Raw genomic sequence first — 27,367 nt, forward strand, 5'->3', positions numbered from 1 at the left:
GATTTTCTTTAGGTGCACAAAGCAGACAGAGGTCAGATGCTATCACATGTGGTCCAAAGTTAGATTAGATTGGTAAGAACTCAGCTTTCCTTGCAACAATCCAAAATCTAAAATTTCAGTCTAAAGTTATATGAGAGATAAAGCAATCTGTACACTCATTCCACCTTACAAGAACAATCAGTAAGTAGCAGCGCTGGACCTTGTACCTCTCATTAGCACAGACACTTTCAATCCCAAAGGAACAAAGGCTTGTGAGCTAACTAACTATGGCACATCAACAAGCTGAGAGGAAGTGGAAAAGTCTTAATTTACACATTCTCTCAAGATACAGTTTCATAACCACAGAAGAATGACTGAAATTTCTTAACTACATTTGGAAGGTAACCATGACCTAGAACCTACATCATCAACAAGGTAACTAATATAGATTTTACAAGCACAGTATAACTCAAAACAGATCTCCTAATTATTCCTTGGAAAATTTACATTCCACAGAATTGATACGCTTTTTGTTTCTGTCAGAATTACAGATTTCAACCCAGCATGTCTGATACAGAAGTGTCCCACCAAATTCATTTGCATGGATACCATCATGATTTTTAAAGATGAAGAACATCTACGGTACTGAGCAGCAGACGAAATATTAGATGACCAAAACCTAGACAGTAAGTTGTTTTTAGATAGTTTTTAGTAAACCCTGCTAGTGTTGATTCAGTCTATAACAATTCTAGGATTAATGTCAAAGTATCTTGTGAATAGAATGGAAATCAAAATACAGGCTACATTAATTAGCTCATGTCACTGGAAACATTTGCAACTACATAACATGAAGTTAACTTCAACATGACTGTATATGCAATCTGCTGCCAACAGTCAGATAAACCAGATGCAAGCTTACTACAGAATTACTATTCACAGATCAGATTGTGTATTCTGGTTTACAAGCTTTGGTGTCTTTTAATACCTCTCATTTTCATTATCTCGTAATCCTCAGCATCAATAAACTCAGACCTGATTTTGATCCTGTCCCTAGAGCGCATCTATAAAAGCTATCCATACTACTTGAAACAAATTAAGACCTCCTGTACTATCAGTCTGAATACACTTTGAATTACAATATAACCTTCATGTGCGGGTTTTTTTTTTCTGTTTTTTTTCATTTTCTTTTCTTTTCTTTTCTTTTCTTTTCTTTTCTTTTCTTTTCTTTTCTTTTCTTTTCTTTTCTTTTCTTTTTTTTTAATGTGAAAAAAATAGGCCTAGCAGCACTACACAATTAGGTCTTAATAACAATCAATCCTAATTATTACAGCAGTATTACTTTGTTTTCTTTCACACAGGAAGAGCTTTCTGCATTTTCTATGTTAGTTTTCTTCTTGTAAGTACATTTTTCCTTGCAAACTTCAGAAAACCTCATCTTCATCAAATGGGACACTTCATCCTTCACAAAGGACAAACAAAGACAATATCTGAACAGCATCTGGCTTCCTCTGTATGATCCTCTAGCATATCTTTGCAGTGCTATTACAGTCATCACTGAATAATGCTGCAGACTTAGGACAAGGTAATTTTTTTTCTCTTGCCATAATACAACTTTTTAAAGTTTACTTACTCTTCATCTTAAATCTCATAAGACATAAAAAAACATGCAATGGTGTGGAAGAGGCACTTGCCTTAACTCCAAGCTTCAGTCTGCAGCACTGATCAGTGATGGGTGTGATGACACCAACAGAGTGCATGCTGAAGTATCACATAAAGGAAGCTGAAGTTCATGAATGAAAGGGAAAAATAAAACATCGTTAAACAGTGAGAAAAAATATGAGAGAAAATTTACTCAGGAGCATGGAGTAGCTAGAGAAAAATACGCCACTTCAGCTTCTTAAAATTTCCCAGTTATATCTGTTTTCATTCTTCTGGAAAGACACCTCAACTGCCATAACATGGATATAAGCTGAAGATTTTCTTATTTCCTGGGTAAACTTTTGGTTTTAGTAAGGCTGATGGAAAAACACTCATCAAGCTCAAAGATACATTATTTTAACCCATAGCTCCTCTGTACGTAGTAGTGAACACTGGCAATTTAAAAAAAGCATTACATGCTGTTTGTTTACATACATAAAAATAATTATGTAGTGACGTGCTAATTAACATATCATTTGTTTAGTTGTTTCCTTAAAAATTGTATGTAATCATGTGAACCTGAAGTTATTCTCACATTAGATGTGTCCTTGCAGTACTGCACTCTCCTTATAATTGTAATTATTTCAATGCAGACTGACTGTCCCACTGTAAGTTCTTACATCTTGTCTCACTTTACAGGGAAAAGATGAGCCCTCTAACGCTTTCAATGCAAATAAATTCTTCTAGATAATTAATAATCTTGGCTGAATATTGCTTTCTATGTTGATTATGATTTTATAAAGTTGAGAGCATATCTGACAAATAAAAATTCTTTCATTTGTCCCAAATACTCTCACTCTGAAGTAGAATTACTTTGAAAATATCATTCAGACTGCCATATTCGAAATTCATGCAAGGTCATAACAACTTGTGCATTTACAGTGTTAACCTATGTTTAATTAATGAATATGTAATGTGTTCCCTTTTAACATCACGATTTCATAGTGAGCATACTGACACACCATTATGTGTGTGTCATAGAATATGGCTGAAATATAATTTTGATCTATGCTGACGCCTAAACCAGCATAAAATAAGACAAGGAGGTAATCATTATTTTGATGGCACAGCTACCCTTTCTTAATTCTAGATAAGACTTCTCATTACTAAGCCCAATTTTACACCCACCTGCTCTTTAATGATGGCCAGAAAATCCCCAAACCAAAAGCAACTATTGATATAAAGTGTGTCATTTTGAGGACTTACTAAATTCAAACCAAAAATACAGAAAAAAACTCATTAATATAGTATCAGACTCTAAACATCTGTCACCATAGCAAATTTTGAAATGTGAGCTAGGAAGCTTCACATCTTCTCATGGTCAGTGATACGCATCCTCACATTTTCTCCAGTTGATATCTAGGTGAGATCTCCAAAAAAAAGAAGAGCTATCAGCACAGCTCCCATTTCTGACATAGGATTATCCAGTAGATCCCACTGATTTTAATTGCTTAAAACTTTTTGTCCAGCTGGACAGGCCAAGTTTCATGAATTGAAATGCATCTCATTATTTTTATTTGTAAGTTTGACTAAAATCATCGTTTTGATTATTAATCTTCAATATTATTTAAAGCTAAAAGTTTGAAGTCATGTCTTAATGTTTGTCTTTGTATGAAATGGAGTCTCCATCATTCTTTACAGAAGCAGAGATGGTAAAATGCTTTGAATATGCCATTACATAAATATTCTACTGTTTTGATCAATGAAAATGAAGTATAGATTTCTAAGTACACAAATATTCAAATCACTTGAGGACTACAGGGGAAGGGGGTTAAAGCTACATTAGAGAAAAGGAAAAAAAAAACTGTATTGTGAAGCTGTCTGAATGTATGAGTCACCTCTAAAAAAGTATTTAAAAAGAAGAATTTTAATTAAAATACTTAAATATTCGGAATAGTTTAATAACAAACATGGAGCAGCATCAGAACAAATGGCAGGTCTGAGACATTTCCACCAACAAAATAGAACTTCATTAAGTACATTATATGTGTAAATCCAACAATCACGCCTGTTTCCATCCTAATTATGATGATATCTTGTAAGGCTACCACTAAGATACCATCTTTTTGTAACTGTGCTACCGCTAAGATCAAATTCTATTGTATGTACACCATCATTAAGCTATACAAGCTCTACATAAATTGTTAATTACCAATTCATACTTAGTACTTTAGGACAGTGGTATAGTATTATTCTAAAAGTGCTTTTTATCTAGAAAATGGTTTAAAATATATATATGCATATATATATATATGTATGGAACTGAACTACCAGTTTATTTTCTTTCTCTTTTTTTTTTCTTTTAAATAGCAGAGTGTTTTCAACATGGTGACTTGATCTTGTTGAGTGAGGTTTCTCCTTTGAACATAGAGAAGTAATGCAAAATTATCCTACAGATATTTTCTTATTGTCAGATGATACATCAGATTAAAGCAATTACAAAATAAACAAATATAAAGCTCAGTTACAGAAATTCTAGATGACAGAAGTGGAGGACATTTCAAATCACACTCATCTGTTCAGTGGATCTTTCTTTTTTTGATACTTTAGATTTTTGGTAGGTAGGTATAATCCATTATTTCTCAATGTTTTCCTTCCTTGTAAAATGTTAAATTTCCAGTTTCTGAAGACACAATTTACACATTTACTTAAGTATAAAATCTGAAGTTAATATTACAGCTGATTACAGAGTAATTCAATGAGTTTGAGTTCTCCAGGAAAGATACAGCACAGGAAAATGAAAAGGCATGTGCAGATTTTAACACTTCAAGTTGCTTCTAAAACTAAAATTCCTAACAACTTTTTCTGACTCCTTTCTGTTTACACTAAGTCAATGCCAAAGGAATGTTCATAAAATGAAAAATACCAAGTAGCAAATATTTGTAAGAGGTTTACTGATAGGCAGACAGCTTCAAGATACTGCAGAACAGGTAAATTAACACATCCTCTTCATGTTACACTCTCTTGATTATAACAACTTTGCTTTCTGAAGTGTACAAACACTTCCATATTCACATGCAGTGTATAGCTCTTTTACCTGATATGAAAACACTACCAGTTGCAGCACATTCATGGGAATGGCTTTCAAACACACGTAATGAAGCATGAAACAGCAATACAGAGGTTAAAATGACCTTTCTAAGCAGGCATAGTACTGCGTATTCTAAGAAGAAAGTGTTCAGATAGCATATAAAACAACCACAAAAGACTACTCACCATGTCATATGCTGTTACAATCTTTTTCAAGACCTCTGGAACTATCCCTTGGAGCTCCATAGTCGGATACTGATCATTGAGATTCAGTACTACCAAGGGTGCACTATCAGGCCCAACCAAGCGCGTAGACACTGCCAAAATGCACTGCATAAGATTTGCTACAGGAGAGAGGCCACATAATTCTTTGAATGAGACTACTGCATTCTGCAAAAAGGAAAGAAAGAGTTTCCTTTACAGTTAAATACAATTTTAAATTTATCATTCTTTCAGGTTAATATACAACACTACAACAGCTGAGCTAAAACGTACACAGATTTTCCCCGAAGAACTGGCAGCTTTAAAGCAAACAAGATTACACTTGTAATTAACTAGAAAAGTTAAAAGTTCCAGCAATACCTTCTGCAGCAAAAATCTAATTAGAACAAGTGTGTGGCCTATTCCACTACTAAAATTAACAATGCAAATAAAATGAATTCTGAAGCATACTGCTTTTTTGTTTTGAAAAAATTCTGAAAGATATTTCAAAGTAACTTACAATACGTTATCAGGAGAAACAGCAGGTGGTGAATGTCCCATATAAGCAAGGTGGAGTGGAAAGAGAAATTCAGTCCATTTGTAACTTTAGAAATACCTTAACTATCATCCAGACGTGCTGTGGATCTGCTGGCTCCCATTTGGTGCAATTCACAAACCCAGCACTCCATTAACTGATGTCACTCCTATCACAGGATGACTTAAACCAATTTTTCAGGTACTTTTATATAAATTCCAATTTTGTATATTTCTCTAAAATTTATTATAGTTTTAATTGATATCCAATACGGTGGAATATAAAATTGCATGTTAAAACTTGAGAAGAATTTCCAGTATTAGAAATACAATGCGACTCCAAGCAGCCACTGAAATTCTATGAGAGGAATGTTCTCAGCACTGTATTGAATTTAGGATGTCTGTACCAAGTGGGAGCTGGTGATCTCTGGCAGGTCTGGAGTTTGTTTTCCTGGAAGAAACAAAATCATTGCACATTTGAGTTACAAATGTGCTCAATGCTCCCTTCTTTCTCATCTACACTGGGTATCTGACCAGTTTTTAGGACTGATTAATCATTTTCATCAAACCATTTTCCATCTTGACGGCTTTTTTTTGGACAAATTACCTTGAGGGACGTAATGTCAACTTTAATGCAAATAGTAATCAAATGTGAAATATTCTGCGCTCCTTTTATGAAACAAAATAAATAAAATAGATTTCAAGATATCTACATACAGGATACAGGTGCCAACCTATGTGAATACCTACGTTACATCTATTACGTTCACTTACAGTATACTTCAGTAAAGTAGCGTTCAGTAAACGTCCAGCAAAGACAAACTACTTCTAACAACCAGACTACAGCTTAATGATACAATAATTACACAGTTGGAAGGAAAAAAAAAAAAAAAAGACATTGGAACGTCTTTTCAAGCCGATTTTGTTTAACAGCATGAATAAATCATTATGATCAATAATTTTACAGAGAGGTAAATGAGAGCACAGGGAGCATACACATTAGCTACTGGCAGGCAAGACAAAGATACAGCTGTAACTCTTGCCTTTGACTTGTAACCCTATATCCGACTCCATCAAACAATTTAAACATACATCACATCCACTGTTCTTTCATCAGTGATGAAAGTGATGATCACATAACAAGTTATGACATCAGCTTTTGTCATGGCATTGCAGTGCATAACAAAGATGATAAAAGGCTACCTATGATTAAAAATATGATTAAAAAAAAAAAAAAATTAGACTTCCTGCTCTACAATTCCTTATTTTTTACCTTCTTCCAGTTTATTTTAAAAACAAAACCAGTTTCTCAGTATCTGGCTTCAGGGACATTATGTTCTTCTTTACTCCCAAAAGCCATAATTCATAAATCACATTCCTTGACATAAGCTGGTATTTATTTTGAGTGGCTTACTTATTTTTATTAGCTGGAAACCTTTAGTTATACAGATTTTAAATTATGCACATTATATAACCTGCCAGGAAAGCTACACAAAACTAATGTTCCTACATATACATATCATAAATACCTTCTTGATAGCACTTTGGGATACAATAACAATTTAGTTGATAATGCAACTTAAACTGAGAGAATAAAATATCTAAGACATCTTCCAATATCTGCCATTCAAAGAAACCATACTGCAAAGACCGACAGATTATAGCAGCTCTGGAAAACAAAGCAGCACATGCAGTGAAGAGTTTAAAGCAGCTACAAAAGCTGCACGTTTTTGCTCTCCTTAAATCTCAGATTCAGCTATTCCTTGAAAGCCATTTTAAAATACAGTACCTCTTATGTGACAGAATGTTACGCTTCAAGAGATTAACTACACGTAAAGCTCACTCTATACCTAGCTTGTAAAGCAAAACACTTTCACAAACCAAAATATTATCTCCATATCTTTCTAATAATTTCTTAGTATAGTAATGTTATATATCAAATAGAATGGGGGAGCTTCAAAACACTGAAATACTTTCTTCTTCCATAAAGAGAAAAACCAGTTTTAAAACTGTACTACTAATAAAATCTCTTCAAGATAACATTATTCATGAAGAAAATTTATCTACGCTGATGTCTTTGATCAGTTTCCCCTTCATGTTAAATAAAAGTATGATGATTTAATAAGCCACTTCATTTCAAATGAAGTTGCTGAATTTTACAGATCGCTGCTAGTATTTCTTCAGAAGTTTGTAATTAGTTAAAAGCTTTACTAAATAAAATGTAACTTTAAAGTCCTCTGATTTAGAACTAAAAAGAGCTTATTTACCTGAAATCTTTATTAGAATCTCCAAAAATTGCATTTGGAAGTTAGATCTCCTGGGTTCTGCAAAAACAAGCTAAAATCTTACTGTACTTTCTACTAGCATATATATAATAATTTTTTTCAAAGACACAGGTCTAGTCAACAGGTTTGAGTTCTGAATCTCGTTTTTCACACAGAAAAAAATGGCAAACTATGTGTATGAATCACAGTTTACATCAGTAGATGGTATCACCCCAAAAGTTGCTCTAATATAATCAGTTTTTAAAGCTGCTCAGCATTAGACTTGATTCAAGTAACTTACAAAATGCAATAAGACTCTAAACAGCACATATTATTTACGTATCATAACACAAAAATACACATAACGTACTGATAAATTCACCATAAAAACTGTACCTGCATATTTTCTCTCAAATCCGTGGCATCTCGTATAGGCTGGAGAGCATTCTTGAACACTTCATCTATTGTTTTAATCCACAGTGTTCTCACAGAAGCATACTCCCGTGATTTCTTGCCCTTCCTCACAGAGAGGCCCCGCTTATGAGGTTTCCCACCACCCCTTCGATTAGTAATGGCCACATGCACGAACAAGGAAGCATGTGCTAACATTTCACCAGTTAAAGACTGCAGAGGAACATGACGATAACCAGTCTGTAGACACTCAAAGGGAATAGTGTACTGCCCGATAAACTCATCCCCAATGTAATCATCATCCAGCACTACAAAACGCACCATTGCTAGTTCTGGTAAATTTATTTGAAATTCAAAACTTTCATCAAAAATTGGATTATCACCATTCTGGTGCATAGTCTTTGTCCTTTGCTCGGCACAGTCAGCAGGGATTCCATGTATTTCAACATAGACATATGGATCCACAACATCACCTTTGGCACCTGATCCTTTGGGTTTAGGAAAGTTTTGCCCACTAATGATTTTAATATGAAGCAGCTGAGGTGAAACTCCAGGCACAGTGTCTTTTGTGTTTGCACTAAAGAAAGATACTTCTTCTCTCATGATAGCAGGACGAAGGACGTAGCCACAGTTCCCATTTTGTCGAAACCAACCAATGTTAAGATCCATCATTAATCCAGGCGTCTGAAAGTTCATGGCTACTATCTGACAACCACATTTCCAAAAATCCTGGGGATTCATATTACTAGAGTCGATCCTCATAGGACTGGGAAAAACTCTGGCAAGAAAACGTTTGTTGTAATTTACAAAGTCTCCCGGGTTTTCATTGGCATATTTGCTAGCAAGCACTTCATTAAATGAGCACACTTCCCAGTACTTCTGGAGCTGAAATGAAACTTGAAACTCTTTGAACTGAACTGATTTACATATGCTTACCAACTCAGAGAGCTCTTTGCAAAGCTGAAATCGTTTCCCAGTCAAAGAGTTTTGTTGTTCTACACCCTCTTTCCCCACTCTTTGTGACATTTCTGCCCCTTCATCTTCATCCGTAACATCTCCTTCTAGTCCAGAACAATTTGAGGAAAGCTTTTTTGCTTTAATTAGTATTTTTCCTTTAAGTGATTCTGGTGATGGAAGATAAGAGTCTTCAATGTTTGGAGACTGCGTATGTAGTTTGTCTCCCAAAATTTTCTTCATGTGTTGTACCATCACTTTCTGCTGCTTTATAGAACAGTGATTTTCTAAACATAAAATAAGAGGATACTCTGAAGCAAAAAATGCATACTTGTTAATAATGTCAATCACACTACGGAAGACAATCTGAGAAGTCATTGTATGTCCCGTGTAAATCACAGGCTCATTATCTGGACCATCCCAAACATCCAGTTCAACACTGCGACAACCCATTTTAAGAGCACGAATATAACCCGTGATGTCAGAAGGCCCTCGAAACTGATCCTCTATCAAGTATGTATTATGAGATGAATTTATAAAATAATGAGATAATGGCTGTTTCATATCTTGACAAACTTTTTTATGTTCTGGGTCAAATATGTGGCAGTCTGGTGAAGTAAGGTAATTCGTAAACCCATCTATAGAAAGCCAACCCTTTTCCTGGCCCTCTTTGGCTGGCTCATATTTCTGAATAATTTCAAGGCTTATTTCTTCTGTGACATGTGCCATACCCTGTTCTGCTTCTAAAAACATCATAAGGTCCTTGGTATCTAGGAATTCTTTATTGCTTGAAAACTGAACCAACAGGAAATAGATTTCAGGTCGAGTACAAAGCTCATGAAAAACTTCAATAAACTCTTCTTTTGTTACTTCAGTACCAGTTTTTTCCTTGGATCTATGTAACTCCTTGAATTTTAATTCAATTTTATTTGTTTTTAAACCAGGATTTAGGTCTTTTATAAATTGTACAGCATTACACAGGGGTATATGTCCTACATTATCTACATCCGATTCACTGAACATTTGTGAAAGCCATGAAGTCCGCATATTATCTTGAGTACTTTCTATCATGTCTAGAGTATGTTTTCCGTAAGAAATCAGGTATCTTAAGCCAGTAACCCAAACATTTGCAATATCTGCTGAGTTAGCAACAAGATCTAGTGACTCATAGTTTTCTCCATATATGATTGAGAAAGCGCAGTCTTCTGATATCTGGTCATATATTCCATTGCTGCGAAAAATATCTGTATTTTTTCCTGTTCTTACTTCTTTGATTGACTTGATGTCAATCTTTGCTTTTTCAGAATCCTTTTTTGAAGGTTCCCAGCGTAGGGATTGCATATCTGCATCTAAAAGAAAATATCGGTGATACACTCTGGAATTGGATCGAATCTTTTTGAGCTCAGAGCCTTCAACCATTGCATTTATGCAGTCACTTGCACTGCTGATCTTTTTCTCAGTCGGCATACTGCTGAAAGACACTGTCTTCTTCCGTTCTCGTTTTTGTTTCGTACCATCCTGGTAAACAGGGGGGGAAGAAAAGAAAAGAAAACATGTATCAGTATCATTTTGCTCAATATTGAAGTAGGTTTCAGCTTACACCTGAAAGTTAATAAAGCACTCCGAGAAGGTCTGCATGTGATGACCAGCACATTCTTATTGGAATCATTACAAATTAAAACATTGATAATAGCTTAACATTTGCTCCTCTGTATAGACATAACATTTTTTTTTTTTAATGTATTTTTCATAAACACAGAATTAATCAAGGAAAGTTTTAGGAATGTTAATAATAATGTTGTCTATATACATTTTATCAATAATAATCTATTTAAATACTTAGTTGGTCTACAGCCAAGGCAGTAGGAAGTAAGATATCTTCTGAGCCTTTACATAGTACTATAGATACTTGCAAAACAAAATGCAGTGCTTTAATACCACGACAACGTGATCTTCTCAAGAATACTAGAGAAACAATAATACAAAATTAGTTATTTAAAATTCATAGGATATGGTCCTTATCTAAGTGTACAGACAAGACAGCACTTAACATGCTTAGTTCCCTCCTCTACTGCACCCATCCATGTTCTTCTCTCAGTCTGTCTATAGTATTGTCACATGCATCCCACCCCCATTTTAGAAAAACACACATTTTAGAAAAAATCCACATTAGTCTTAATGAGCTACACTGAAAAATAAATGACAGGACTGGAGAAGATAATTCACTCCACATTCTGAATTTCAGGAAATACAGTGACAGTGACTCAGGAGGGAGTGCCTGAGAGGGTTAAAGGTTAACACGTTCCAAAGAAGATGTGTATGGTCAGAAAGACAGTGAATGGAAAGGCAAGACCTGGTCAAGAAAGGAAGCAAAGTTCACCTTTGCTCATAAAACTATGAAAGAACCCTAAGTTCTTAGTCTGCTAGAGAAAGCCTTGATAGAAGACTAGACATAAGTCATTAACCAAACAAAATTAAGAAGAAAAATAATGTCATTTAGCTTAATTGTTATTTATATTGATTCAAACAAGTATAAATCAATAACAGATTAGATACAATCAATTCCTCAATCATTTTTTTTTGCTTTCATTATCTGCATCTTTTTTAAGAATAAAAAATACTGCAACAGTTTGAACAGTTGCATGCACTGAGAAGCAACTCTATAAGACTTTTAGTCTGAAATAATCTTTTAATGGAATAACCTTTTTATGTTAGATATCCCAGTTAGAAGTGTTCTTATATTCCAGCTTTGCTTGAAAAAAACGTATCCAGATGTCTACAACAAAATTGTTAGTTTTCCGTCGAACAGTTTTCCATCTGAAGTACATCCCAGTGCAAATAAGCATCACATATAAGACAGAAAGGAGAGGAAAAGAAAGCTTTTAACAACTAAAATACCAAACAGATATTCAAAAATCATCCTATAGAGAACGCACTTTCAGTTCATGTCATATATATTCTTTATTTAATTTCATAGAGTTAAAAATTATGTGCAATAATTCTGTTTTTATAATTCAATTCATAAGCACTGCAAAGGTTTTCAATGAAAACAGTGAAGTAGACTTAATATTCGTGGTTCCATGTTTGGAAAAAATAATTAACCATATGATTATTGCATCTTTAATGACAGCAGAATATCCTTTACACAAGCTCTCCAGAGCCTAGTAAAAATTAATAACCCTACAAAGGACTGATTTAGTCTAAGTCCAAACCTCTGCAATGGATATTATGCAAGGCTAACTTGAAATGTCATTTCATGTAGTTCGGTCATTAAGATTGCTTTCAGACAAAGGAAAGTTTCCTTACTTGGAAAAAAAAAAAATACAAATGTGATTTTTGTTCACAAAGGTTTTAGTTCTATTTTAACCCTCATTTATCCAAGGTTTTAGTTCTACTTTAAGCCTCATTTATCCATATCACTGAATTTGAAGGAAAAGAAGGGTGAGTCCCATAGAACTGAGCAATGAAGCTCCTTTCTGCTATCTCGGGCCTTGAAATGAAGTGTGCTAAACTGCTTAGATTTTTCAGACACAAATCTAGGAGGGGAATATGATCCATAAACTCTTTCATGAGACAGATGGCAGATAACCTCCTGACATGAGAAGCATCAAGAGTTGGGAAGTATCACCTTGCCTGTTCATAATCAGTATTTTTAAAGCCAAAAAAAAATGTATGCCTTTCTCCATCAAGACCATGTCTGATCCTAGACACCAAATAGCAAGGGAGAAAAAAAAAAGTGCAGTTTCTTGATGCCATCTAACGTTAGCAAGTCCATCTCACGGAATTCTCATTCGCAAGCAGTTTCTGAAAGCCTGAATTGGAGTTCACACATATGTATTAGAAGAATAATTTAATCTAGCACATGCAAGACCATTTTACTTGCTTGCTAGATGAATCCAAGGCCATTTCAACAGCATTCTACTTTTCTGCAGGGCAAAACAGTTGCCCCACTTGCCTTACTCATGTAAAGCCTGCTGGCAGTAGATATCCCTCTTTGAATGTGATAACCACAAAGACAAATTTTAAAATACTCTGCAGAGTTTCTCACAGCTCTGAGCTCCAGAATACTGATCATAAGATTTGCTTCTCGAGACATCAGGGATCCTGAGGTTGCGAGAGTCCTCATCCCAATAGACACAGGGACAGTCACAATCAATCTGAATAAACAAAAGAACTTAAAGGATATTTTCACAAAGACACAGGCCAGGACCATCTACCAAATTACAGAAGACTTACAGAAGAGAAAGACAAGGGAAACTCTCCCTCATATACTGAAAATGTAATTGCATATTCTGTATTTAACAAGTTTGTGAGCCTCAGCAATAGAGTCTGACATGGAAAAGACGACAGATGTATTCTGCTATATAATGTGGAGGATTTCTCCTTGACTTTGGGGTGCATTCGTGACCTGGATCCAGCCTCTCACGGCCTTATGTCTGACTTACAGATTAGCAAACTTCATGTATCTGACAATTTCTCAGCATTCACAAAACAGTGTTCTCAATGCTATTCAAGATGCTCAAAGTGAAACCTCTCCAGCATGGCTTCATAATTCTGTCCATCACAGAAACTAGATTTTTTGTTGAAAGAGCTCTCTAGTATCTCTACACAGTGAAGACCACGTCAATATTCGGATTATAACTGACACTGTCATCACAAAGCAGAACTTTTAGGACTGCATGTTCTTTAGAAGGCATTAACACTGAAACCAGAATGACCACCTCATCAATACATTTCCAAAAACAGGTGTCACATCCAATTTCATCTCCAACAAATTTTGAGATGGAAAAAGTGCAGATGAACAGCACAAAGAGTTTAGTTTATCCAGGAGTTTGTGCCCACAGAAAGCAAGTTCAAACACCAGAAATAATCCCAGCTGACATCTATAGCACTTAAAGAAAGCTGGAGAAAAATGCTTAAAAGAGCACATAGAGAAGACAGGCTTGTTCAAAGATTCTCTCCATGGTAACTTGTTTATTATTACTATCTCTCTCACAAAACAAAACAATGAAATACTTATGTGACTAAGAAAGCAATGTTGCCAAAAAAAGAATAACCCAGAAGTTCAGATATTGCTTGGTATAGGAGAATGTAAGGTGTTCTAGAAGGAAAGCTGTAGAGCCAAGACAGCCCTCAGCCTTCCCAAGGCAGAGGTGAAGGGTCTGCGGAGATGCAAGTGAGCTCCACACAGCAGAGAATGACCCTCCCATGGATCAGCCAGCGGGGGTCTCTGAGATGGGAGACTGGGACTCCATCTGCCTCCATAGCTACCTGCAGTTCTGATGTGGTAGTTATGGTAACTGGGATTTGAAGGTGAAGCCTTTGTCTGCCTTTTGCCCACAAAGGTACTCACTCCTTTTGAAACGTTGCTTTACAATGATGAGACAACGGTAACAAAAGGAAGTGGCAGAATGACACGTTTTTAGAGAACTTGTCCAGGAAGTGAAAGTTCCTGGTGTTGATACTCTGCAAACATTTCACTTGGTGACTCCAAATGCTAACTGCACAGGCAGTCCACGCAGCAGGGACCATAACTCTGAGACTTGCCTGCTCAGAGAAATAGTCATTCCCCTTGTTTAAGCTTTACCTTACATTTCCATTTGTGGTTATGCACCAGAGGTTGCGCAGAAGAGTGGAAGGCAGTTCCATCCCCACCCCGAAAACGTTCTCCCAGCACACGAGGAGCTGCAGGCCTGAATTTACTGTCATCTAGCAAAAAGCTGGTTTGGAAGTAATTTAATGGCATCTGTAGCCAACGCTTGCAATACAATTCATTGTTTTATGACAGGATTGAGAATCTAGCGATCTCTGCGATGAACACAGAGCAAACTACCCTTGTCACATTTTATATAACTCATCAATGACTTGCTTTTATTCCTTGTGTGATGCTTAACTGGCACATTTCACTATGAAATCTGCCCATTTTCTTCAAATACAATGCAGCAGCAATTGCAAAAATCACCCAATTTAACAATGCCATCTATAACATAAGTCTATTTCAGAAAGTGCTTACTTTAAAAAAGAATTGAAGCCCTGCTTATTTATTGTACTTTTCTTCAAAATCCTGCACAGCAGAAAAACATAGAGCTCTCTTCAAAAAAGTATGCTTAATAAATATGGTAATAATAGAAATGATCATTTATTTCTCCAAACACTAAAAAAATGCTTCATTATTATTTATGGATCACCTGTGTACAGATGCTAGCTCTTTGCAGACCAAAACATGAAACATTATAAAAGAAACTAAGAAAGCTTTTGTGTGTGAGTCAGTACAAAAAGAAGGGGAAAAAAGGAACTGCAACTAAAATCAGTTTAGAAATTTTACATCACTGTTACAGAAAATCTAGCCCTGATTTTAAAGTTATACAGGAGGGCAGCTCTAAAATAATGCCACCTATTTTATTATGTTATTATGTCCATGACAACAGAGGTGGATGTTGGTGGTATGGCAGTAGAGGTTGAACTTCCAACCAACAATCCATAACATATAAACTACCATCAGCAAGTTTGCAAAACACCAAGCTGACCTGGACAAGCTTGAAAGGGGGTCCATGTGAATGAGGCTCAACAAGGCTAAGTGCAAGGTGCTGCGCTTGTGCTGAGGCAATCCCAGACATGAGTACAGACTAGGGGAAGAAGTCATTGAGAAAAGCCCTGTGGAGATGGGTGTGAGGGTTCTGGTGGACGAGAAGCTAGACATGAGCCACAAGCATTCACCCGCAGCCTGGAAGGCCAACCGTATCCTGGGCTGCATGAAAAGAGAGGTGGCCAGGAACACAAGGGACGTGCACTTCCCCCTCTATTCTGCCCTCATAAAGCCCCATCTGCCTCCAAGTCTGAGGCCTCCAGCCTAAGAAAGCTGTGGAACTGTCAGAATGCGTCCAGAGGAAGGCCATAAAGATGATCAGAAGGCTGGAACACCTCTCCTGTGAAGAGAGGCTGAGGGAGATGAACTTGCTCAGCCTGGAGAAGAGAAGGCTCTGGAGAGATCACACTGTGACCCTCAAGTATTATAATGTGGCTTATAAAAGAGATGGAGAGCAATCATTTACACGGACAGATAGTGACAGGACAAGGGAGAATGGTTTTAAGTTGAAAGAAGAGAGATTTAGATTAGATGTCAGGAAGAAAGTTTTTACGCAAAGTGTGGTGAAGCACTGGCACAGCTGCCCAGAGAAACTATGGATGCTTCATCTCTGAAGGCACTCACAGCCAGGTTGGAAGGGGTCCAGGGCAGCCTCAGCTGGTGGGTGGCAGCCCTGCCCATGGCATGGAATTGGGCTAGTTGACTTTTAACATCACTTCCAATCCAAGCCATTCTATGATTCTACAAATTCTGTCTGAAAGTGATAAAAGCATCATGCACTATCAAGCATACATATTAATGGCACTGGACCAAGTGAAGTCATTAAGTTATTTTAACAGTATAGGAAAAAAAAAAACACACAAAACCAAGTCTATTAATTATTTTTAATTACACTTAATTAAAAATATGAAAGTAGTTCTTCTTCCAAGTATGTCTACATATTAATGTAGACTGAATTTTTTTTCATTGGCAGTTCAACAACCTGCACTTTCAGAATGGCTCTGGTTTCCACATTCTGCTTTTCCTAAAGAAAAGCACAAGCACTAAATTGATCTTTTAGGGGTGCAGGAGGCAAGGTCTTCTTTGGAATAGAGGGTTATAAAAAAGATGGTGAGGGAGGGTAGGCAGTTCCCCATTAGGAACCATATTCTCAAAGGGTGGAGCTCTACATCCTCGGTACAGCCCCTCTCTGCATGAGTCACCACTCAGCCACACTCCTCTTTCCAGATATGTAAGGTGCTCATATCAGTACCTCTTAAGTTGTCACTGCAATGAGAATTTCACTAACACAGTGACCCAAATTCACTAAAAAGCATGCACATTATAGTGCTTTAACACAGCTGTACAAAGCTTGCAGGGCATGTGCAAATCAAAATAAGAGAAAACTCTCCAATTACCAGTTTAGCTAACAGAATTCCAAACACTTTCAGAAACAGCATGTAGTGCATCACACTGAGTACAATAGTCTCTGAATCGAATTGTAGCTACTGTTCAACAGCACACAGTCCTCAACATTTATATTTAAGACAAAGTAAAGAACATTCAACTGAAATAACAGACATTTGGGAGGAGACAAAACACCAGCTATTTTGAAAATACAGGGCCTCCCACTCATTGTGAATCACTAAATTTGAGCTCAGCATTTAAATATTTTTCCAAGCTTGCACTCATGGCATATTTGATGTCTGAAGAAGTCTTTTAGGAGAATTGTATTTTTTCAGCATGTGGTGGGTTGACTCCAATTAGAGACAGTACACAATGTTAGAAATAACAATGATGGGGAAAGAAAAATATGAAGATTAGCTGCATAAGTAACAATTCATTATCTTTTTGTCTTTATTGCTAAAAGAAATCTATTATTAAAGGAACATGGATGCAGGGCAAGTCTTAGTTCAAACTTCAAACAAAAACAATCTGTATTATTTCAGATCAGCTAGTTGCATGGTTTCATGATACTGCTAAGCCAACAGCTGAACACCAACAAGAAAGGGAGCTATGTCCACCTTGCTGTTGCTATTCCTTCCTTAAATGTCTCTTCTTCATCCTATCGCAGGTGCATCTTATTTTCTTCTTCCTATCCCAGCTCCTCAGGTCAGCATCAGTGTCTGTCTCACATTCAGAGAGTGAATTTACCTCACTTACTGAAGAAGCAAAAAAAAAAATCCCATGTTTGCTGAATTAGTTTTCTGTAGTTTTAGTGAACTGAACTGATTCGCTGTGTGATCAGATGAACATCAAGAATTTCAAAAGCATACTGAACACAACAGCAAGGTATAAGAAAGAACTACACCATCATAAAACAACAGAATTAAAGCTCTCAGAGCTCTCATGGGTCATGAGAGTCATGGCCACTTCACTTCAAGAAAACGGGACACCAGGAAAAACACAATTACTACATGAGAGGCATCACCACTACAGTAGCAATTAGAAAGTGCAGAGAATAATGGTTTGCATTGTCCCAGGTTATTTTTAGAGCAAACAATTTAACTTTGTTAACTGACTGTGATGAGCGGGGAAATAGCAGGATATGTTTTTGCAAATAAAGTCAGGGCTAAGGACTTAGTTGTACAACTTCTTACAAAAGAGCTTAGTCATTTCATCAGTTCACTAAAGCTACACAATATTTTTGTTGTTGTTTGTTTATTTAATGATTTGTGTTTCTGTCTCGAGTAGCTTTAAGGCTCTGGAAAGTCCAAATGCTCTCCGAGCAGGTCACAAGGCTGAACCCCTGCTAAGAGGTTCTCCAACAACACTTCTCCGACAAGGACACCGACACATTCACATGTGTGCTGCTACTTGCTCTCAGAACTCTGTCACTCAGGTCCTAAAGATGACACAAGCTAAGCAGGATAAGAGAACATCCAAACTCCAGCACTAAAACTAACAGCTTGAACACACTGAAAGCATATCTTGAAAAGTGAACTGGATGATACTGGTAACCGTTGGTGCTTGCAAATCACTCTGGAGGTGTTTACACAGAGAACTAGAAAAGCAATTACAGCTTTCTTTGTAAAAGTAAATGACAAGACAGTGATTGCACTGAGCACTCCTGTTGCTCCCAACTTTCAACAAGCATTCTGAAGTTTTAATTCTCAGCCTCAATTTTAACTGCAACAGAGCCTACATACTAAAATAGCTTAGCCATCTCTTCACATAGTCATGTACAGCAGCAAAATGCATGCTTGGCCTCTTTGAGGATCCATTAATTAGCTTTTTTAAAACTAAACATTAAATCAAAGTGGTATTTCACTACATATTAACTCAGCACATATAGGTCTATTCCATATGTTTTTCAAAAGAAAGTAAACAATTTGATATTACTTACTCCGCTGAAAATAAAGTAGTAACTATTTAAACCATGTTTGATTTTGACTAGTAGCATTTATAAATTAAAAAGAAATAGTCACCTATAACAACCAAGTCTTCTCCATTCTGCAGTTTCATGCTGCCAATGAAGTTCAGCAACTGCTGTAGCTCATAGAAATGTGGTTCCATTTATAGATCAATATTCATGAGAGAACTTGACAATATTGCATCTGAATATTAAAATAGAATAGTAAAAATGACGCTAAAACACCACTGAAGCATTCTTTCCTATATGTGTACATCCAGTGAGGATACACTGATGATGTTATAATAAAGAGTCATTTGGTTTCAAAGATTAACTTTTGACACTGGTGAGAAATGGAAAGGGAAGAAAAGTCTGATCTCAAAAGAAAATAAATAAGAAGCATCAAAGGAAACTGCCTACACTGTTGGGAGCCTAAAGAGAGCCAAAGACCAAGTTATACTTGGCATGGAAGTCTAAGTTTTTATTTTCATTGAGTCAGTTAATGTTCAGGCTTCTGAGTAACACTTCCAGTGGAGCAAAACAGGCATCCAGTTTTCACAAACTAAGTAAAACCAAAACCATACACATTTCAGATCTAAAGAAACCCAGTATTTTAACCTAACTCATATAAACTACAGTAATTATTTATGAAAACTAAGAACTGATCAGTCCTAAACTGTGATAGAGGAAACTGCATCAACAGAAAGTTGTTAAAAATTACTTAAGGGTACTGTATGATCTTAAAGATCCCTTCCAATCCAAACCATTCTGATTCCATGATTCTGTGAACACACTGTAGGTTTTCAGGAGTCTCTCCCGGTCCTCTCCATAGGCTGGCTTCCCAGACAGACAAAGCAAAGAGCATAATTAAAATCCTTTGTCTGAAAGCATTATCCAAATGCTTCTTGAACTGGCAGCTTGGGGCTACAACCACTGCCCTGGACAGCCAGTTCCATGCCCATCACCTGCTGGTGGAGAACCTTTCCTAACACCCAACCTAACCAGCCACTGATGCCATTTCTTCCCGCCCTGCTGCTGTTACCAGATAGAAGAGATCAACGATCCCCTTATGAGGAGCTTCCCTCAGCCTCATCTGCTTTGAGCTGAACAAACCAAGGGACATCGGCCATTCCTCACATCTTATTCTCTAGACTCTTCCCCATATCTGTAGCCCTTCCTAAGATGCTTTTATCAGCTTTTATCTCCCCCTTATGCTGTGGCACCTTAATACGCAGCCAGTGCTCAAGGTGAAGACACACAGTGCAGAGCAGAGCAGGACAATCCCTTCCTTCACCCACTGATAGTGCTGAGTCTGGTACAGTCAAGGGTACAGTTGACCCTTTGGGCTGCCCAGCCACTCTGCTGGCCCAAATTCAACTTGCTCCCAACTAGAACCCCAGGTTCTTTTTTACAGGGCTGTTCTCCCACCCCTCATCCCTCAGCCAGTATGTAGAGCCAGGGCTGCCCCATCCCAGGTTCGGAATCCAGCACTTGCTCTTCTACATGCATATGGTGACCACCCTCAAATCTGGCAAGATCTTAGTGCAAGGTCTCTACAGCCTCAAGGGTGCCAAAACTTCCCAATTTAGCTTCATCCACAGATTTACTTAATATAACTTCCAGATCTTTATCAGAGTAATCGAAAACATTATAGATAAGTAAGTGGCTTGAAAATGGAGTCTTGCAGAATCCCACCTGTTGCAACTAAGTCAACTCTCAGGCCATAGCCTCCCCCCAACCAAAACAGCCATAGAGGAGGAGGATGGATCTTCCCTCACCAAAGCAGCTTTGGCTTCAGAGGAGCAGCAGCTCCAAGACAATAGCAATGTCAAGTCCATGGACATGGACCTACCTCTAGAGGAAGTACTGCATCCAACTCTATCAGGGCTTGGCAGGCACCACAATATTGCGCTTGCTTGGAGATATTGCCATGTGTGTCAGCAGTATACCAGGGCTCTCAAATTTGATCTCAGTGTTGAGGAGTCACCATCCACCAGTGTATGGGAACTGCTGAGTCACGGCCTGAACCTCTGATTGATCACCTGAGGCGAGCCATGAGTCAGCCAGAGGAGCACAGGTGAAGGCAATTCAGCTGTGTGACCAGAAAGGGTGGAGCCTGGCTCCAGCCCTCCTAGACCTATTTAAGAGCTGGCTACCAGGGGGGAAGGATCTCTTCTGGAGATCCCTTCTTCTAGTGCTTTCTGTAGGTGAGCCTAGCATACAGGTAAGCCTTCCATTTATTCTCCTTATTATCTTAGTCTACTTTGCCTAACTCTCTTGTTCTTTTGTGATTATAACATCTTAGTATCCACTGATTGTACATCTTAATATCCATTGATTATACAACCAGAAAGCCCTGCACCAGCTGCTGATCTTTCTACGCTCATTCTTTCCTCTAAGACCTCTCATCTTTTCTTTGCCAAGCTCAGAAGAAAAGGGAAGGACTGGAACTGGCAGCCTCTGAGCTGCAGTGCCAGGACAACAGGAGAAGACCACTGGACAGCCCCAAGATTCCTGCAGCCTCCAGGTGAGCCCTAAGGCAGACAGGAGGACTGGGACTGGTGTTCTCCGAGCTCCAGTGCCAGGACAACAGGAGCAGCCCAGCAGATGGTCCCAAGCTCCATAAAGCCGCCAGGTAATGTTAGAGAAGCTATGGAGACAGCTGTATCTTTGGAGAAATAGAAGACTTTGCTTTAGACAGGAAGAAGGTCTGACATTCAGCATGAAGGTCCAATCTAGTTGTTACATTAGGACTTCTTTTCAAGACAGGACAATAAACATAATAAAATAAAACTTAAAAAACAGTGAATTACTCTCCTTTTTGGTACTTTAGAGTCTGCAATGACACTTCTGTGCCCCCTCTTATCTCCTCATTGCCAAAGTTTGCATAGTGGAGTGAGGGCCCAGGCAGCACAGGGCAGACCACGAACATGTCTTTGCTGAGCACTAGGCATAGAGAGTGAAGGGGGGCTAAGGGGGGCTGTAGGGCACCAGAACTGCCCCCTCCTCTCACTGCAGAGTGGCACCAAGGGATGGGAAAGGCCTCAGCAGCCCCTGGCACCTGGTGGTTGGTGCAGAAGGGTACAGTATCTCTGCCACTTCCAATCACATCTCAGGTTTTTTAAGTATTCATAGCTGCAAGTCTTTACTGCTGTTGGAAAGCAATGCATTTTTCTATTTTCTGATTCGGGCATAAACAACAACTTGCTTGAATTGGCAAAATAAGTAATGTCTATAACACAGCTGTCAGGCTTCACAGTTTAAGGCAAAAATACAGTACATTAGGAATTTACAGATACAACACACAATCATTGTGTTTGAGATTTTGTAACTTCAGATAAAGCACTGGATCTGCAAAAAATGTACCTCACATCTTTACTGCTCCTCTTCAGCATCAGAGACAAAGAATGAGGATCAGCAAGAGGTGAGTGTGAGTACTGGCTCAGTCCTCTGTACCCTTCGAACTAACTGTTGGTAAAGCCTGCTCAGCATCTTTCCCAAAGTTTATCACAGACAACAGGGTAAGCCACCTGATAAAAAGGAGCTTCTGGAGCATGCATCTTGGAGTGCCATTGTTATTATGTACTCCATTATACTTTAAAAGTATTACATAAATCTAAATAATAAATAAAAAATAAGGAAAAGGGCACAGAACTCCATTGCAGGCAACAATCATATTTTTCAATGCTGAAAATGCAGCCAGTAAGTGAAAACAACAGTGTTTGTTACAAAATACTGATTTAGTCGTACAGCAAACAAGTATGCTGTCTCTCCTCCGCAGTGTAAGCTCAAATTGACAGTCAAGGGAATACAATGTAGGCTACTTTACACTTAGGAGTGTAACTTTAAACTTAGGCTCATAAAAAAATGAGCAGCAGATTTGTATATGTCCTTGTAACCTAATTTAGAGGACTGGACTTTATCATGCATCCATATTTGTCATCCCACCATACCTCTCACCACAAAGTTACACAGTAAATTACACTACTTCCCTTCCATTCATTTGGCATTCATTTCTACCTGTACTGCCAATTCATGTATTTTATCCAAATTTCAATCCAAGTGTCATCTGCTCTCTTGAGAAGATCTTAGTGTTTTTTTTATATGTACTTTCCTGTCACCCAGTGTTTTCCAAGAAAGGCACAAGTAAAATTATTCCTTAAAGGCTACTTCATCTAAGTACAATAAGTAAGAGGAATAAAATTTATATTTTTCTTCTAAAAATGATCATTGCTTCTGCCCTATAGCTCACAGAATCCTAGAATTGCTCAGGTTGGAAAAGACCTTCAAGATCACGTCCAACCTCAACCTAACCATACTAGCCTAACAACCCTCTGCTAAATCATGTCCCTGAGCTCCCTAATCTTCAATTGATTTACTTAATTGTAATTGATAAGTGGTGTCTTCAAATCTGCTTCTTGAATAACTACATTTGGACAAATTTCATAAGATGAAAAAAAAAAAACAGAACTTCACAAGTTCTACTGTTATATTTCTGTGGTTTGAGACAACTCAAATTACTTTTTATCAAATAGAAGAGTGACTATTAGCAATATTAACTCTTCAATGCCATGAACATAATCCAGTGTTGAATTAAGTACAATACATGAAACTTTCTAAAACACGCTACTTAATAAAAAAATAAAGATTATCTTCCAAATTCTTCTGAGTTGCCATTTCAGATGTATTACTTAGAAGCTTGTTATAATTAAACTTTTATAATTATCTATTTTTAAAGCAGAAAATTCTAATTTTTTTTTTTTTTGCCTAGTTCAGAATGTTACCATTGCTCAATGATTACACAAGCAGAAAAGACATGAACCCAAGTACCTTTGCTAACCAGGTGATACTGCTGATTCTGGTATGTGTTTTCCTTGTTGACTTTCAGATGTATGTAACAGTTGTCAAACAATTACAGGAAATTCTCATTCTGAACCCTACAGTGATGCCTTTTTCTCCCTTTACTCTGTTCTTTAATTATTCATAAGTTACAATTACTTAGAAAAGAACATTGAACTATAAATATTTAATAGAAGATGCCCATGACAGAAAAACACATAAGAGAGATTACAAAAAACAAATACTGTAAAGTATTTGTTTAACCTGAACTAACAACCAATAAGCAAGGCATATGCTCTTTAGGTTTTCATAGCTTTGACAAACCAAATGTATTAAGTCACCTGTATGCTTTACCAAACAAGCGCAATTAAACATGTATAAATCCCTAGGCGTAATAGTTTCCTCCAGACTTTTCCTACTTTGAAGGCTTTTTAAACTACGTTTTCAAGCAGTTAAAGGATGCAAGAGTCAAGAGCAAATACACTGAAGCTAGTGATGTCTGAAACCCCACATACAACAGATGCATCTTAGCAAACAGCTGATGATCTTAACACAAATTCTCAGTGTAATTAAGAATTCTAGCACTTGGAATGGTGACAAAGTATGCATGAATTTCAGATGTCCCAAAATCAAGTTCACACATCTTCTAGACGTGGAGGAGGGCTATGCATCCAACATGCACTCAAACATCAGGATAACATGGCAGGTAAAAATAATTCTACTTTGAATTTTCAGAGCTCATTATATTTAATACTTGGTATTAGCAACACCGAAAATATAGTAATGCAATAATTGTGTTCTGAAGAGGAAAAGGTAACTCGGAAAATAGAACTTTTTTTTTTAATCACTACTACATACTAGGGAAATATCAATCTTTCATAAGGTATTTGTCTACAGTATCTCAATACACTGTATGGAGCACTCTGAATATTCTACACATGACAAATACTGAAAAAGTTACATGACAAAGCACAAAAATTTAACTTAAATTGCATCTAAAAACTGAATCCAATCAGAGAAGCAAAACAATCCTCCCATTCAATTACTGATAATGGAATTAGTATCTGTTCCTTGTGAACCCAAAGGCCTTTGAGATTAAGTCACTCTCTCAGCATGACAGCATATCTATCTAAACCATTGACAAAAAAAAGAGTATACCTTCAGTGGTCAAGATAAAATTGAAGATGATTCATATAATACTTAGAAACCACATTCTTTTTCCTTACCTTGACCTTACAGCTGCACACAATACAGCCTCATAGTGCTTAAATGACTTCGTGATGTTTTGCTCACTTGATTTATCAGAGACAAAAATAGGGTGGATGAGCTCTAAAAAATCTTCCCCCTTACTTTCCTAGTTTCCTGCCTTTGACTGATTATTCTGTCTTGTTGTGTTCACTGATTTTTAACGAACTTTCAATCTTTGACATATCACAAATTCAAACATCCTTTATATTTCACTATTTCAACATAATGTAAAAATTCCACTTCAGCAACGAAGAATTTGTGTAATAACTGTTTTATTTTCCTGCTTCATTGTTAGTAGACTATTAGTGTCATTCAGAACTGAAAATAAATCACAGTTACCACTTTCATACATGAAGTATATACAGAGGAACCAATATGTGGTAGAGAGTTTTGAAAGTTTGTGTGTACAGTTGACTGAAAGATAAAGAAAATCTCAGCTGTAAATGATACCTGTGTACCAAAAAAGTACTAGAACAGACACAGTTTTATCTGCAAATGTCTCTTTTGGTTACTAATCTCACCCCTCTCAATAGTTAAATTATGCCAGCAAAAAAAAGGCTGCTGTTAGAATCTGTCTTTTCCCTAAAAATAGAGCTGCCCTATATGTTACCTATACCAATAAATCTAATCCAAAGGAGACAAGCCCTCAGTATTAATACTTACATTTGAACCCTTAAAATAAAGGCAACCATTCAAGTGCCAAAATTAAAAACAAAAAAAGAGCAAACTGGCAGGCTGATGCTTCTGTATCACTGGATTTTAAATGTCAGTAGAGTTTAAAAGGAAAGAACAAACAATAAGTAGAATAACTATTTCACTGATGTGTTGTAACTTCTGATTTAACGTATGTTGAAACCTTATTTCAGTAGCTTGTTCTATGCTGCATCTCTGTTACAATCATTATTCACAAAACTATAAGATACCTAAAGAAAAATCGGTTATTTTTGCAGATAAAATCTCAACTGACCTACAAATTCACCTCGAAATTAAAAGTTTTACAACTTTTTGCCTTGACCTTTGCATGCACAGCTATTCCAACAAAATAGTTCTAAGTTTCTGAGGTTCTGGGGCAAAGAGGGCACAAAGGCCAAAACAGTTACTCAGTCTAAAGCATCCAAGCCATTCAGTTAAGAATACCTGTCGGTATACCAGGTAATATGAAGAAATTTACAAACCACAAGTACTTTTATGAATGATAAGCTATGTGATACACTGTTGTCGTTTTTTCCTACCTATCTTGACTCAAGACATTAAGTATTCTTTGGAAACAATAAGATCTGGTTTCAAGATATGTCCCAATTTTCCTGTTTACATACTAAAACAATCTTAGTGGCTTTCTCTTTTGCCTTTGGTTTGCAGCATACAACCCATTTTCCAAAGTGAACACAGTTATGTTCATATAAAAGAACTTCAACTGAAATGCATCTTACCCCATCTTTAAGTTTTGTGTTGTTGGGGTTTTTTTTGTTTGTTTTTTAATTGTACCACAATTAAAGGGATAGAAATTGAAAATAAAGGAACAAACTTTCACAGTCACAGCAGATTCAGGCAATTCTAGCTACGCCTCATTATATTTGAGCAAAACAAAGGAAACTGTAGACGTGAATTATCCCAGGCAATGTACCATACACTCCCAAAATGTAACCACTCGCTACATTACGAACTAGACACTGCACAAAACACCATCACATATTAAGAATACACGTTTCTGTTGATTAGGTTTTCCTGCCTTAAGACTTCAAAAGAGAGTTTTGAAATCTATTTTTCAGAAATATTTTATTGGTTGGCAGCAAGAAATGACTGAGAAATAGATTACTTCCCAAGACATAGCATGTTAATGACTTACCTAAGAAAAAGGTGTACTAATGTGCTATTCTTTCTACAGGAGCATCACGTTATGTAAGCTCTCATTTATGCCTGGAAAAAATGCTTCTGACTCCAGGTTTGATTCTTTAACTGTCAAAAGGGACAAAGACAGCTTAGCTACTAGAAGTTTCCTTCCTCTTTAGCATAGTTTTAGTATAGATCTTTTTGGAGAGCTACATAGCACAGTACTACAGGGCAAAACTGTTTAGAAACATTAAAAATCTTGCGGAACAAGAGGGAGAAACAATGCAAATAAATGATTAACTTTTCTTAAATCCTAAGATAAAATACTACTAAATACCAGTTTGAATTGTAATAATAAAGAAATAAAAGTAGAAAATTGATAATTAGAAGTTGTTGGTAACAAAAAAAACAAACCACCCTTTGATGGATTCTATTCCCCCCACAGCATAAGACACATTTCCA

General features: G+C 36.9%; 1 protein-coding gene across 2 annotated transcripts in view; it reads right to left on the reverse strand.

Annotated features, from left to right (window-relative positions):
• The window catches only part of PLCL2 (phospholipase C like 2), a 97,715-nt gene that overhangs the window by 35,624 nt on the left and 34,724 nt on the right, over positions 1 to 27,367 (reverse strand). For both annotated transcript variants that reach the window (XM_042888625.1, XM_042888626.1), the window contains 2 exons: positions 8,103 to 10,589; positions 4,894 to 5,097 (listed from right to left, as the gene is read on the reverse strand). In XM_042888625.1, the coding sequence (XP_042744559.1) occupies positions 4,894 to 5,097; positions 8,103 to 10,538 (2,640 nt within the window). In that variant the 5' untranslated portion in view covers positions 10,539 to 10,589. The remainder of the gene's footprint in view (positions 1 to 4,893; positions 5,098 to 8,102; positions 10,590 to 27,367) is intronic.

The sequence above is a fragment of the Lagopus leucura genome, unplaced genomic scaffold (assembly GCF_019238085.1).
Source record: "Lagopus leucura isolate 7727_CA_CO unplaced genomic scaffold, USGS_WTPT01 Super-Scaffold_100157, whole genome shotgun sequence".
Taxonomy (NCBI): Eukaryota; Metazoa; Chordata; class Aves; order Galliformes; family Phasianidae; genus Lagopus; species Lagopus leucura.